This window comes from Hyperolius riggenbachi, chromosome 10 (genome assembly GCF_040937935.1).
Source record: "Hyperolius riggenbachi isolate aHypRig1 chromosome 10, aHypRig1.pri, whole genome shotgun sequence".
NCBI classification, from domain to species: Eukaryota; Metazoa; Chordata; class Amphibia; order Anura; family Hyperoliidae; genus Hyperolius; species Hyperolius riggenbachi.
In genome coordinates this window covers 106788005-106802734 of record NC_090655.1, presented here as the reverse complement: position 1 = coordinate 106802734, position 14730 = coordinate 106788005, and the positions used below count along the sequence as shown (strand labels likewise).

General features: G+C 41.2%; 1 protein-coding gene across 6 annotated transcripts in view; it reads right to left on the bottom strand.

The window, feature by feature from the left end:
• The window catches only part of BTRC (beta-transducin repeat containing E3 ubiquitin protein ligase), a 312139-nt gene that overhangs the window by 218365 nt on the left and 79044 nt on the right, over positions 1–14730 (bottom strand). For 3 of the 6 annotated variants that reach the window (XM_068255591.1, XM_068255594.1, XM_068255592.1), the window contains exon 2: positions 7512–7577. The exons of 1 other annotated variant lie outside the window; for it this stretch is intronic. In XM_068255591.1, coding sequence (XP_068111692.1) covers positions 7512–7577 — 66 coding nt within the window. Of the gene's footprint in view, positions 1–7511; positions 7578–14300; positions 14379–14730 lie in introns of those variants that run through there. 2 more of the 6 variants (XM_068255589.1, XM_068255590.1) reach the window with 1 other exon arrangement.

The window sequence follows — 14730 nt, the reverse complement described above, 5'->3', positions numbered from 1 at the left end:
ATGTTCTTGTGAGCGTTGTGATTGTTGTGATGCACCATATTTGTCACCAGCATCGCTTTCTTCCTCTTCTGCTGTCCATTCCCGCTAAATTGTGGAAGTCCAACGTGCACCGCTCTGTCCCTCGGCAGTGGGGGCATCCAATTCCTGCTCCAACTCCAGCTGTTCCTCGTCCTGTTCTTTGTCATAGCTGGGACCAGCGTTTCCTGAGGCAGATTGCCTGATGTTGGTATCATCACGCTGATCGTTTTCATCTTCAGATTCCCCCACTTGCATCATGCCAGCGGTTTCCATCTTCAACATTGATTTCTTCAGTAAACACAGCAGTGGTATTGTAATGCTGACTGTAGAGTTGTCACTGCTCAGTCACAAGCGACGTGGATTGCTCAAAATTTTGGAGGACTTGGCAGAGGTCCAACATGGTGGCCCAATCAGATCCACAGAAGCTTAGTAGCTAGCTGCTGGAATGCGCCTCGGCACTGCGCAAAAGCGTGCTAGCATGTGCAGCGTAGAATTCCAGCGCGTAGGGAGGGACATCACCCAGCGAGCGATGGTGCGCTAGATTGAAGCGCTCCTGCATCTCTTGGTGAGTCCTTCAGAAGCGGTACTGGACTTTAAAAAATGTTTTTTTTTTTTCCTTCAACAGAAGATCTGCCACGTTGGAGTGAGGAGGACGCTGCCGACCCCGACACCAAGCTGAACCCCGGCGAACTCCAAGCAGAGGATCTTCAGGAACCCTCAAGGCTTCGAGCAAGCTGAGGAGGATCAGCAGTCCCGACGAGACCTCTCCTCATATGTGACTGTGTGCAGTGGAGTAGAGCTCCCCAGAACAACCTCTCACTTGTCACTTTGTCACTTTGTCATTTTGTCACTTTGTCACTGGTCACTTTGTCAGTCACTGTAGTCACTTTGTCAGTCACTTTGTCACTTTGTCATTTTGTCACTTTGTCACTTGTCCAGATGATCTCGGTACACCTCCTGCGATTCAAATTCCTGCACCCATTGCTCTGGGATTTGGGTGTGATGAATGATGCATCTAACTGGCCACCGGAGGCAATTAAGGCCTTCAAAACATTGAAAGCAGCTTTCTGTTCCGCCCCCATTTTGCGTCATGTTGAGTTGTTGACGTCATGTTCATCCTCGGCCTCGCCTTGCATTTCAGTGCGAGGTGCATTTTCCACAGAAAAAGGTTGTGAATCCGGGCACAACATTTGTGGCTGTTCCATTGACTTTTCACAAGTAGAAGATTGTGGGGGTGGGAATAGCTCCTCCGAATAGCCCATTGTGTCCTGAAAACTACTCATTGCATTGCTTTGCGCACGCATTTTTTTTGTCCTCATGCAAGGCCTGAGTTGCGCCTGAAAGCGTGGCCTTCTCCTCCTGCGTCTCCTCTTCCATCCTGTGTGCTGCTGCTGGGTTAGCGTTGCCGGTCCCTTTTCCTGGAACCTCTCATCTTTATTACATTTATGACTGCATGGCGACAAAATGTGCAAAGAAAACAGACATTTCCAGCATTTAAAAGACAGTTTTCCCTTTGAAACTTTAAAATCGATTTTCTCAAAAACTATAAGCTCTTTTTGCTACATTTTTTTTCCTCTTGTACCCACTTCCAAGGTGCACATACCCTGTAAATTTGGGGTATGTAGCATGTAAAGAGGCTTTACAAAGCACGAAAGTTCGGGTCCCCATTGACTTCCATTATGTTCGGAGTTCGGCTCGAACACCCGAACATTGCGGCCATGTTCGGCCTGTTCGGCCCGAACCCGAACATCTAGATGTTCGCCCAACACTATTGTATAGATGAGGGAAGACCACTAAACATCAGGTAACTGTATAGGGGATGGAGGGGGCTATTAGGCACCAGGGATCTTTATAAGGGAGAGAGGTGGCCACTAGACACTGAGTTGGCCCGCGACTTGGTCCCAGAGCTCAATTTCGGCCCACTTTGTATTTGAGTTTTACACCCCTGCGCTAGAGGGTCCCTTTAAAATCGTGGACCGACTCTTGTGTTTAACAGATTGGCTTATGACAACATTTACAAGGATGAGGATCATATACAGGGAACTTTTTTATATCCATTTGTGAATGGCATTAGTGGAGTTTTACATAGAAAGGAAACCAAGATGCTTGTGTGCTTTTAAATAGCTTCAATAAATAGAAAGTAATTCCCACTCTGCACTAAACTCCCACAGGTAAGGCATAGACACATGACAATATGGTCGCCGATAGACAAGATGGCTTTGCTCACTTTCAGGTCAATGCTGGATGTCTGTTTTATGTACTAAAAAAGAAATCCAGCACTCTAGAAAGGGTAGTTATTTTCTTGCTCAGCTTGAAGAAAACAAATAAAACGTACCAACAACAGAGACAATGGTTCTGCTATTACACATTCTTGAGATCACATCCCACTGTTAGCAATTGTTTTAAGCTGGCTAAGGATGGGACAGCAGCAAGACACAATCGCTATTAACATGGACCCTTTGTTTCTCAAAGAAGGAGAGGGAAAAAAAAACAAGTAAAAGAAATCTAAAAAGTCTTAATTACATGCAACACAAATTAATCCATATTTCAAGGCAAAAACGTTCCTGGGTCTCTGGTGACTAGGCCCCCCCTTGCATCCCTGAAGCAATAACCCTCCTAATTTATAACCAGGGATTTACTTTTATTTAACCAGTTCACAAATATGGTATTTTGCAATTTAAATTTAACGCAAGCTGTGAAAAAAGGGAAGTGAAGAGGCTTCTCACGTCCTTTTTGACCCCACCGGCGCTGGTTTGGACTTTTTTTTTAGTTTGCGGCAACAGTCCCCATGGTGCACAAGCGTGGCTGTACTGTGCCTGCATGAGTACAGCTGTGCCTGCACAGTAGCACAAAACTGATGGAGAACGAGCAGCTTCAGCACACTGTGCAAATGCGGCCGTACTGACGCAACACAGTACGGGCGCGCTCATACACGGTAGAGAGCGCAGCCATGGGAACAGATCTGGCAAGATCTTACCAGAAATGTTCAGAGCGGATAGGGAAGAGACAGGAAGCCTCTGGACCATCCAGAGCCTTCCCTCAACGTAGGTATTTACCTTTGTGCCCCCCCTCTCCCCCCTCCAACCCGGGTTCACTCTAAAGCAAATCTATAGTTAAACAAAAAGTTTCCATTAAACTATAAATAATAGATGCTAGTCAATCCCTCGTGCCAGAAATGCCATCAAATGGTCATCTGTTCCGGTCTATAAAGCAGAACGTAAACTCAGTTGGCCTAGGGGTCTGATGCACTATTTATCTCGGGCGCTATCTTAACTTATCCATTTACTATCTACATTAAAAAAAAAAAAAAAAAACTTTTATACCACCTCGCAAGCAAAAATTAAACAAAAAATTAGGTGAGAAAAGCAATCTGAAAATTGATTGAATCAAGATCTTAAAAAAATAAATAAATAAATCACTTGTGACTTGTGTTTTTTTTTGATAGTTTAATAGATCAGAGAAATTATTTTAATTAAGGTAAGAAGGAGTTAAGGTGAGATAACCCCCGAAATAAGTTTTGTGCATCAGAGACCATATCTTGCTTTAAAGCGGACCCAAACCAAACATTTTTTTAATTCAAAATATTTAGTTGCAACACTCTGACACATACAAGGATAAATAAACACTCCTTCAAGCCTATGAGCATTTCAGTGCATGCTTTTCACCCTTATCTTTTCATAACTAGGGTTATACAGGTGGCAGCCATTAGCAATTCCTCCTTTGTCGGACACCATCTACTCCATCAGTTTGCCGGATTCTGTCCCGGCAATATGAAAGGAAGGGAGGGGTTCCTCCAATAAATGTAAAATATTTTATATTTGTCATCATGCAGAAAATAGATTTTATTTCTGAAATCTTGTATTTTTAATTTGGGTCCACTTTAAGCACCAGTCTTGTCAAATCTCAGTCACTACACTACCTCCTTCAGCTGGCAACTCTGGCATGTCATCTGCATAACAGGATTCACTAAAGCCCAATATAAGCCAGGTTCCCGCATGTAGCCCAGCCACCTTGCAGAAAAAGGTCTCTGCCTGATATACTAGTCCTTGGTGCAAGTACATGTAGAGAGTGCAATCAGGAACAAAATCACTAGGAGTGAGAAGGCTCCCCCAAAAATAACCATGTATGTACAGTAATAAATATAGAATGGCTTACCTCTAAGAAGAAGGGGCAGCACCAATATAAGAAAGAGGACTTTAATAATCCAAAACAAAAACCAGAACGCGTTTCACGGGGCACAGCCCACATCTTTAGATCAAATAAAGCAGTGTCTGGGTAGCCAAGGTGCAGAGCTTGGAGCGCCTAAAGAGTGACAGGAGCGTCCTGCGCGGTACGAAGTTTTCTTGTACTGCACCTACGCTGGACACTCCCGGCAACGTGAGCGGAAAGGGGGACGTACGCATCCACGGATGAACAGGTGCAGTAGCTTTCCTGATAAGTGAGCCGGGGCAGGGTGACCAGAAAATCCTTGAGGACTGACGCGGGACAGGACATCTGCAGGGGGCCAGTAGAGGCCCCAGGTAAGTGAAACTTTAAAAAAAAAATGTGCTACTAATGCTACAGCAATAAGTTTTGCCATCTAGGTGATTACATATGTATGTATACGTTCAAGAGCTTCTAGGCTTCCTTTGTGTAATATTTTTTGTCCTTAAAATGATTCTATTTTATAGGCATTTTGCAGGAAAATATAGACATAAGTGCAGACAACACACAGTTGTGACCCAACTGCTATAAAACACCTCAAAATATATTCTTTGGCTCTTTCTGGTTACAATGATGCCACATATGCCTTATTTCATTACTAGTGGGGGCGTGTAGTGGAAAATTATTCCCAGCCTAAGTGTCCGTGTGTGGGCCCAATTCTGTACACATACAGTAGATCGTAATACTTCACTGCAGAAAAAAAATGCACTAACACTACTTGTCACATTTTTTTACCTTGTAGGATGTACTATATTTTTCAAACTATAAGATGCTCCTGACTATAAGACGCACCTAGGTTTAGAGGACAAAAACCAGGGGAAAAAATATACTAAACCCGGTGCATCCATGGTGAAGGGGCATCTTGTGGATTATACCCCCTTTTTACCTTATGCCCCCTTGTACCTCGTGTCTCCCTGTGTCCTCTTCTGTCCCCCTTGTGTCCGCCTCTATGCCCCTTAGTGATGACTAATGAGATGCAAATTGTTCTGAAATTATGCAAATCTTTATGCAAATGTTTGCAGTTTGAAAATGGACCAATCAATTTAAACCCAGGTTAAAATTGATTGGTCCATTTTCAAGCTGCATACATTTGCATAAAAATTTGCAGCAACTCAGAACAATTTGCATATCTGTGATCATCCCTAATGCCCCTTTGTGTCCTCCACTGCATGAGCACAGTTCAGAGTACAGTGAATCCCCGACATTGCGGTGGGTTGGAGGTTCGTATTTGCAGGCATTCACAAGTCAGGAACTCCCTGCATTTGGACTATAAGACGCAGTGACTTCTAGTCCAAAAAATGCAGTAGATTCTATGAACAAAAACCTATAGGGAAATATATTTGTGGGGATGTAGAAGTAGTTAAACTGACCTGAAGGAATTGTACAGCTGTGTATTATACAACCTAAGCGGTTTTTTTTTAATTCTTTTTTTTAATCTTTTAAACTATGTTTAAAAGATTTTGTGTTTTTTGTAACACAAAAACGCTGCTTCTTCCCATCATTTTGAACAAAACTAGAGAGGGGAAAAAAAAGAAAGAACATAATACAATCCTGATAGTTTTACACATCTAAATTTACAGCACAGGAATAAAACCTCATTCCAGATTTCCCCCCCTTTACAAAATCACTTGAAAACCGTTAACAAGCCAAGGAGCTGGATTTTATGGTAGCGAGTTTATTTGCATGTATCAGAATCCTTAATCCTGTTTGGAGTTGTCAGTAAGGCAGAATCCGCGGCTTGGAGAGGAGAGCCCCAATCTGGCTGGCAGATGGATAGGTTGGTTATAGCTACAAAACCATATTTGGCCTGAAGGCACAATTCACTACACTGTTAAAATGATATTAAGCCTCTGTCAGGCTGCATAATTTGGAATCGCAGGAAGGAAAAAAAAGTGTGTGTGTGTGTGTGTGTGTGTGTGTGTGTGTGTGTGTGTGCGTGTGCGTGTGCGTGTGCGTGTGCATGTCTTATGTAAAACTGCAGATAGAGATTTATAATTAGCTCAGGTCTTAAGGGCAACAATTATGCACTTACATCTGACAATTGTTGTTGCCCATCGAGAAACGTTCCCTCAGGGGACAATGTGCGGAACAATGCTGTACAGACACATCTCTAGCATTGAGGCTAGCGAAGTGTTCTGTTGCTATGGAGGGGGCAGATGGGCGACGATTGATAGAGAGGCTTCAATTGCTGGGGAGGGGTTTTCAAAATAGCACTGCGATCGTTCTTTCTCGGGCATCAGGGGTCGTTAAGGATCAGACAGGACTGATCCTTAATGATGCCCGAGCAAGATTGAACAACGTCCGCGTGCACGCGGCGGACAGGCGGTACATGAAGAGACCTAGAACCAGTTTTTAAACGGGCTTAGGTCAACTAGTGAATTATAAAAGAACAGGTATTTTTTGTTAAAACGCATTTCCAGAAAAAAAACAACTTTTAGATTTTATTATTTATATTATAGTGAAGCAAGGAGTCAGAACTATCATTTCCTGTCTGTATAGGAAGTGGTGAAATCTCTTGATAAATGAGCAAAAAAAAAAAAAAAAAGTTACATAACTAGGTCACATTTTATTACTCTGTCTCATAGCTAAACTAATTGGCCTCACCATATGGAGCTGGGGGTCGTTAAGTCTGCACCTATAAAAGAACCATCATGGTAGTGTGAACCAGGTTTCATACCAGCCAGCAGACTAACACACCCGCAGACTACTAGAGGGATCAGATGCCGAACAACAGCAGTTCATCAGTAAATATAATCGAACTCTGCTTATACTTGGGCCAGCCCAGTACCTGAGTGTTAATTTTTCAGTTTAAATTACAATAAGTTCAGTCTTTCGATGCAAATTAAATTGGTTTTACAACAAACTAAAACTAGGATAGCCACTTCCAGTTGAGATCTGCTGGGGGCTCCACCTGCTGGCAGCACATGGTATACATAAAAATATTCGTCAGTAATCACTCACATTCACTTGATAAAATTATATATTTTAACATGGATACAAAACATATGGCTTCAACAAACCTAGTGGTTAATATTTAGAGTGTTGCAATATTTTTTTTTTCAATACTAAAAAGTAAAAAAAAAAAAAAAAGAGCAACTTTCTTTACTACTGTTGTAAACTTGTCTATAACTCATGTGATCAGTAATTAAATCTTATTGTTCTCCAGCTCAGGTCTTACTGTACGCCGTCTTGAGATACATGGCCGTACTCGCACAGGCGCAGCATGACCTCACATAAGGAAGAGCACAGTTGCGATTAGAAATCTGACAAGCTTGTGTTGCATTACTTACAGGAGACCACGAGCGGCAACGGTGGTCTGGAGGACAGCGTGGGAAGCCTCTGCCGGATCCAGTACACTTTAAAGGGAAACAAACATATGTCAGCCTCTGTAACCCTCTCACCCCAGGTTCCCTTTAAAATGGGATAAAACTCTGACAAAGCATTCAATAAAAATGTGTTTTCCTACTTTCTATTACCCATACAGTTATATTTGCTTTTGTGCACAAGTAAGATTGTCTTTTTACAAATTACAGTAGTAAGTAACTATACAATAGTATGGTTTATTAGTTTTGAAAGCTGCCATTGCATAGCTGCTGTATTTATACATTAAAATCTATCTAGTGATCACAGCTCTTTCTGCTTCTCAGCTCAGTACAGCAGTTTGCCAATGTTTACTTAACGTATCTGGCAAAGAAGTGTAAACAAAAGATCATGTTGTCACCTCTTTGGATGCGGCCAGAAGCTTTCCACTGGAGAAAAAAGTGCTGTGTTTAACTGTTTCAATGCTGTTCTGCTACAATTTTTTTTGCAGTAGTAGATTTTTTTGCTGTAAATAATCTTTTAGAACAAAGAGGAAATGCTGAGTTGCACACCAATTTAAATATTTTAAAACTCCCCAAGCCCTGGGCACCTCCATAGCATATTTAACTAATCAAACATTAGGTACATTACAACAGGATTATAGTAGGGTTTACATTGTAACCACTATATAGTACATCAAACAATGACTGTCACCAATAAGTGCTACAGAATAAATCAGCACTATATAAAATGCATAACAATTTAAAAAGAAAATCACTATGCTTTCCCTTTAAGAATAAAGGGAAATTGGACGAGCTCAAGGAAGAATGTGGAGAACATCTCCATGCCACACAATTGCGATGCCTTGCGGGATTCCAACGTGGGACCACAGTGTTGTGTTTGGACAGGGGGACATTTGCCAGTTAGGAAATAGAGAGGGACTGAAAGATAGGTATGCAGGCATGCACAATACATAAAAACCACACAGATCATACCAAGTAAAAAACCCAGCTCCAGCAGAGGGTCTTTTCTACCTTAGATCTGTGCTGCCGGAGTGGATTGTGAATGCTAATATAATCATTCTCTCTCTCCCGAGACATTAGCAAATAATCAAATGAAAAACAGGATCATAATTTACTGAGATTCGGGCAACTCGCTATGCAAATTCAACTTGTTATTGCCACTGCCTCGTTAATCTATCTGAATGCCTTTGACAAACTCCTTTGATTTATTAAGTCATGACAAGTCCAATGTGTGTATATTTTGTTAGATTGACATTATCATTAAGAGTGGGTGGACTGAGAGCACATGAATGGCGGATATTATGCACTGGTGTCTGCTGCACAACAGCTGAGCTTCTGCCTCTCACAAAGGCCCTGAGCAGCGAGCTCTTCCTATCTCACCAGCCATTCATCATCTCGATGTTAATTGGCCCAGGCTTTAAGCAAATTTTCAACACGATTTAAAGGCCTGATGACACTGATTACTGACCCTCTGCCATACGGTGCCTATTGATTAACCTGACAGAGATGAGAAGCTCCGGGGGAAGAAGCTAGAGATGCAGCCTCGAAATCATCATAAAAAAAAAATGTGGGAGGAGAAAATGTATATAGATTAATGGAAAGTTTATGCATGGACATCAATCCCTATTTCTCATGATATAAGGGAACAGATAGGGTTATAGCCAGCAAATATGTCTATATACGTCTTAAGTAGGCGGTATTTAGATTTGAAGTCACATGAATCAAGAAAAAGGAACTTTCAGGGCCCAGATATGTCAAACATGTTCCCAGTCAGTGTGTGAAGAGGACCTGTCATCAGAGGGAAACTTAGCTAAAAAGACGTCTGGCCATGAAGAGTGCAGCACACATTATGGCTCACTGAAGCTTTAACAGAGGAACTTTAGTGAAAAGGAGAAAAAAATAAATTAATACGAAAAGGGGAAATAAATAGATCAATACAGTGCAAAGTGAGAAGTTAAAAATAAAAGAGAGAGATCAAGAAATGATTGATATTCGCCATATAATTTGTTCATATGGTTTGAGCCACATTCGGCCTGCACGTAATCATCTTTACTACTGGCAGACATGGAAAAAAAAAGACAGACAGCTCCAACTGACATTATCTTTAACCACACCCACTGACAATGTGACAGGCTAAAGGTTTTGTTTTTTTTTATTAATTATACATATGCACAGAGGAAGATATTGTATGTTTGACAGTTGAAAAAAGCCGTAATTTTCCACAATGCAACAAGGTTCACAGACGGGAATCTGCCAGGACCTAGGTCTTGACATCACACTGTGGGAGGAGTTTCATCACAATATCAGCCATACAGAGCCCCTGATGATTTACTAAAAAAAAAGATAAAGATTTCTCATGAGAAAAGAGGCATCAGCTAGTGATTGTGATAAAAGTTCAATCTTTGGTTACAGTTTCTCTTTAAGTATCTGGTAGCTACAAAATCGTACTTTCCAGAGACCCATAAATAGCATTACCTACAATTCTTTCGTGTAAAAAAATGCTAAGGCTGGGCCTCAGGTGGAGCTTGACTTTGCTTCAGTAACCCAACAGGATTTTTTGTCTGGAAGAAAGAACCATGAGTGAAGTGGAAAACTGCACGTGATGTCAGCTTACCTCTACTTCCCACATGCCAAATACAGAAGAATCTTGCTACAGTAAACGCTGATATAGTAAACCTCTGGATATAGTAAACTTAGTCCTCCTGTCCCATGTCTATATAAATATACAGTGTAAGACCGATTCTGATATAGTAAACTTTTTATATAGTAAACTACTTTTCCTGGTGCCTTGGAGTTTTCTATAAAGTGAATCTACTTTACCCCCAAAACACCTCTGAAGCTGTCTTTATCCTTTCTGTACAGCATGCTGATCCTTTCTGGAGGGGGACAGCTGCATTGTGGCAGCATTTTCTTCCATAGTGCCATTGGAAGGGGTGCATGTCCCACATACTACCGTAACTCCAGTTCAAGATCCTGACTATTCTCTTTCCTTTCGTTGCATAGTAATAAGTGTCTAAAGCACAAGTAACACAGGATAATGGAAAATAGCCCAAGAGTTATCAAGAGGGGTCAGCGCTGGCCTACAGCTCAGCCTTCCTTCCACTTTTATTTTTAAAATGGAGGAGTGGCCAAGTGAAAATGGCATTATCCAGTCAGAAAGAAGCACTGGAGTGAGGAGGAGCAGTATGACCTGCCTGAAGGAAAGTAGTCATATCACTCCTAAAGAAGAGGAAACCTGGAGGAGGGTATCTTAGTTTTGAGATATTTGGGGGAGGCGCACAGGAAGGAAAAATATGTGGACAAGGATTTCCACAATAATAATGCCACTTATCCATGGACAAGCAACCCTTGTCCAGTTAAACTCATGAAAGAAGCGTTAACATGCCAATGATATAGTCAATGGACATTTTGGTTAGATCTGACCTCTCACTAGCCTGGACCAATGATCCGGTCTACAAAGGAACTTTAAAAATAGGAAATGTTAGTGCAAATCTCATCTCAGAACAAGTGCACATACAAGAGATGGCGGAGGAAAGAGGTGGAACCCACCTTAGGAAAAAAAATAGAAACACAAGAGAAGCCCAATAGTGTAATAGGTTATTATCTGGAGAGTGTAACAGAATCTGGTATCAGTATACAAAGGTGGGTTGCAGCAAAGGGCAACCAACCACATGAAGCAGGTGGACAAATCAAGCCCATCTCTACTCGGGCACTCCAGGTGTTGCTGGATGGGGCGGTCGCACTCTTGAAAAAGTAATTGGTACCAAGGATGGCAAACTCACTACAGTCCAATAAACGCCCAATGACACTAGAAAAGCTGGATGAGGTAAGCATTTATTAATACCACAGGCAACACGTTTCGTGATTGCAAGCCCACTTCCTCAGGCCAAGTCAATTGCCAGAGTGCAAGAGATCATAAACTGTACTTTTGGGATACAGTACAGTCAATGTCAAAAGAGGGTCACGATTGGCCAAGTTTATTTTTCGCGAAGTGGCAGCAAGTCATTGTCATCACAGCTGATTGCTCAGTGCTTCAGTGTCAACTTGAAACCGCTTTCAATCCGTCACTTGTACCGGAGTCTAGTTATGAAAAGTAATCAAAAGAGACTGAACACCCACCTACAACAACCTATCTGTTCATTTATTATCTTAAATATTACTTCTATGGAGATGAACAAGGTTTATGTTTATTTATAAAGACAACTTCAATGTGCTGTAATCAGCACTGGCTTCCCTTGCATATTTCCACTAAGATAAAGAGCTCGATGAACATAAGACGCTAATTACGTAGGTCTGCATATATTATTTAAATGAGCTCTTAAAATAATATAGAAAGATCATTATTTATTTATCTGGTTACAATGACTAATAAAGGAGGTCTCACAAAAGTTGTCTCAAGGACAGCCGCTGTACAAGCAAACCAATTAATAAGACATTTTTTAAATTACTCCTGAAATACTGATCTTGGGTAACATAGCAATTTTAATCTTCACTATTTAATATTTAAGGCATGTTTTCGTTTGTTAACATTATTTATTGGCCAAGTTTGTTAGAGGATATTTGCATTTATAACAAGATAAAATAAGCTATCATAGGGTTTACACTGGTAACAGAGAGGGGAAAAAAAAAAGGTATAAGAAAGAAAATGGTAGTATTCCATTATTTTAAGGGGAACTTGAAATTCATAGGGCAAAAAGACCCATCATGATAATCATCGACCCTCTGTTTAGAAAGTATCTACATTTAAAGAGGAACTCCAGTGAAAATAATGTAATAAAAAAGTGCTTCATTCTTACAATAATTATGTATAAATGATTTAGTCAGTGTTTGCCCATTGTAAAAGCTTTTAAATCCCTGATTTATATGCTGACATATATTACATGGTGACATTTTTACTGTTGGCAGGCGATGTAGCTGCTGCATGTTTTTTGGGCCGTTGGAAACAGCTGTAAACAGCCATTTTCCCACAATGCAACAAGGTTCACAGTCAGGAAACTGCCAGGAGTACCAGTCCTCAGAGTTTCTTGTGGGAGGGGTTTCACTACAATATCAGTCATACAGCACCCCCTGATGGTATATTTGTGAAAAGAAATAGATTTCTCATGTAAAAGGAGATATCAGCTACTGATTGGGATAAAGTTCAATTCTTGGTCGGAGGTTCTCTTTAACCTCCCTGGAGGTATGGATGAGTCCGACTTGTTCAGGGACAAAGAGATGAAAACAGTATGGATGAGTCAAGCTCATCCAGCAGTTCTAAGATTGGGTTCTGTTTTTCTGCATGCCTTTTTTGCATTAAAATTTGCGTTCGTATGCAAATTTTCAATACTCGGGAAACCTGCATCTGAAAATGTGCACACAAATGTTAAAATTTCAATGCAAAGGGGGAAAAAAGGCATGCAAAAAACAGCATGTTTTCTGCCAAAATCCTGAAGAGTGAAGAAATTGGTGGCCAAGAACATGGCATGTAACTGTACATTAAGTTAATGAAAAGGTTCATATAAAAATACTGGACCACAATACAGCAAAGCATTAAAAGTTACTCTCCAGGATTCCACACACTTGTCACTATTGTTCCCGATTCACACAGGCAACTACATGCTGGTGAACACTAGACAACCCAAGTGAATTCAGGGACTGCAAATCAGTCAGTCAATCTAATTACCAGAAGACTAGCTATAGGAGAAGAAAAGATGGACTTACTCAGTTAGCAAAAGTGAAGTCACACTACAATAATTATAGTAGGGGTGTCCAAAGTCCGGCCCGATGGCAAAATGAAGCCTTTTCCAGTGGCCCCCAAAACTCCTGTGAGATTTTCATTGCATGCACCCTGTAGGACATTGCTGTGGGACATTAGTATGCACTAATGTCTATGGTGAACCTGTGTCACCGCTCTGCCTCCCCCTTCGCTCTCCTGCAGTCCCATAGCAATTAGTATAAAACTAAAAAGAAATGGCCGCCGGAGTGTATACTCAATATGCACTTAAAAATGTCAGCCATATTTTGTAGTCTCATAGTGATTACACAGAAGTCCTGGTGGAAGGGGGAGTAAAACAGATATGGGCCTGGACTTAGTGAAGGGCAGCCACTTATGCCAGCAGTAGCCACTCATTAGCAGCCACCGTTATGTCAGCAGCTGCAGCCACTGCACACTGATGAGGACATGCTGACAGCACACATGGAATATGGTTTAGTTCCAATAGAAATGTTTTATTTGCCAACCCTATAAAAGGCATATGCACCTAGGGGCAATCAGTAAACAATTGTGTTTAATTTTGCTAGCTCAGCCCCCAAGCCATCTCAAGATTGTGATATGGCCCTTGGTCCAAAAAGTTTGACCACTCCTGAATTATAGAGCAATAAAAAATTCTAATAAGAATAATAATAAAAAAAGCACAAGCTGAACAGTAAAAAAACAAACATCTTCTAATACCCCATTACCACTGCACAAATAGAAAGTGAGCAACATATGTTGTAGGGCCCAGAGATTCCATTTATTGCAGGGCTGCTAAGTGGCCTCCTATCTTTAAGCTTAAACTCCTTGTTTGCTGTCATCACAGCTGCAGTTGCCAAGAACAGTTAAAGTCATGGCATCAAGTTGCATCAGACAATACTTCCTGGACATTGGCAGGAACGCCACTTTCAGAGTCATTTCATTAAAATGTCAGTAATGGAGCTGGGCTTTTACTACCAGGGCAGTCTTGTTCTGTAATTGGAACGTATCAAACGCTGGAAAATAAAACTGCTATATCTGCATACCTTCCAAGATTTTATCAATGATCTCCTGGAACAGGTGGACAGAACCTCCATGTATGTAATAGTGCTAGTGCAGAAAGCTAAAACTGTAACCTGTAGCAACTAGCTACAGTACTGAGATTTAGTAGCTTGTAGCATATTGTAGATCAACTGCTGTAGGCTGTCAGATATGGCTTCCTTACAACTGCAATGAAGTGGCATGGGCTCAGTTCAGCTATTTATAGGAAACGTGAAGTGAGAGGAAAATAGAGGTTGACCTATTTATTTCCTTTTAAACAATGCAGGTTGCCTGGGTGTCCTGCTGATTCTCTGTTTCTAATAATTTTAGCCATAGCACCTGAACAAGCATATGCAGATCACATGTTTGAGTGACTTCTGACTGGATTAGCCATATGCTTCTTTCAGGTGTGTGATTTAGACACTACTGCAGCCA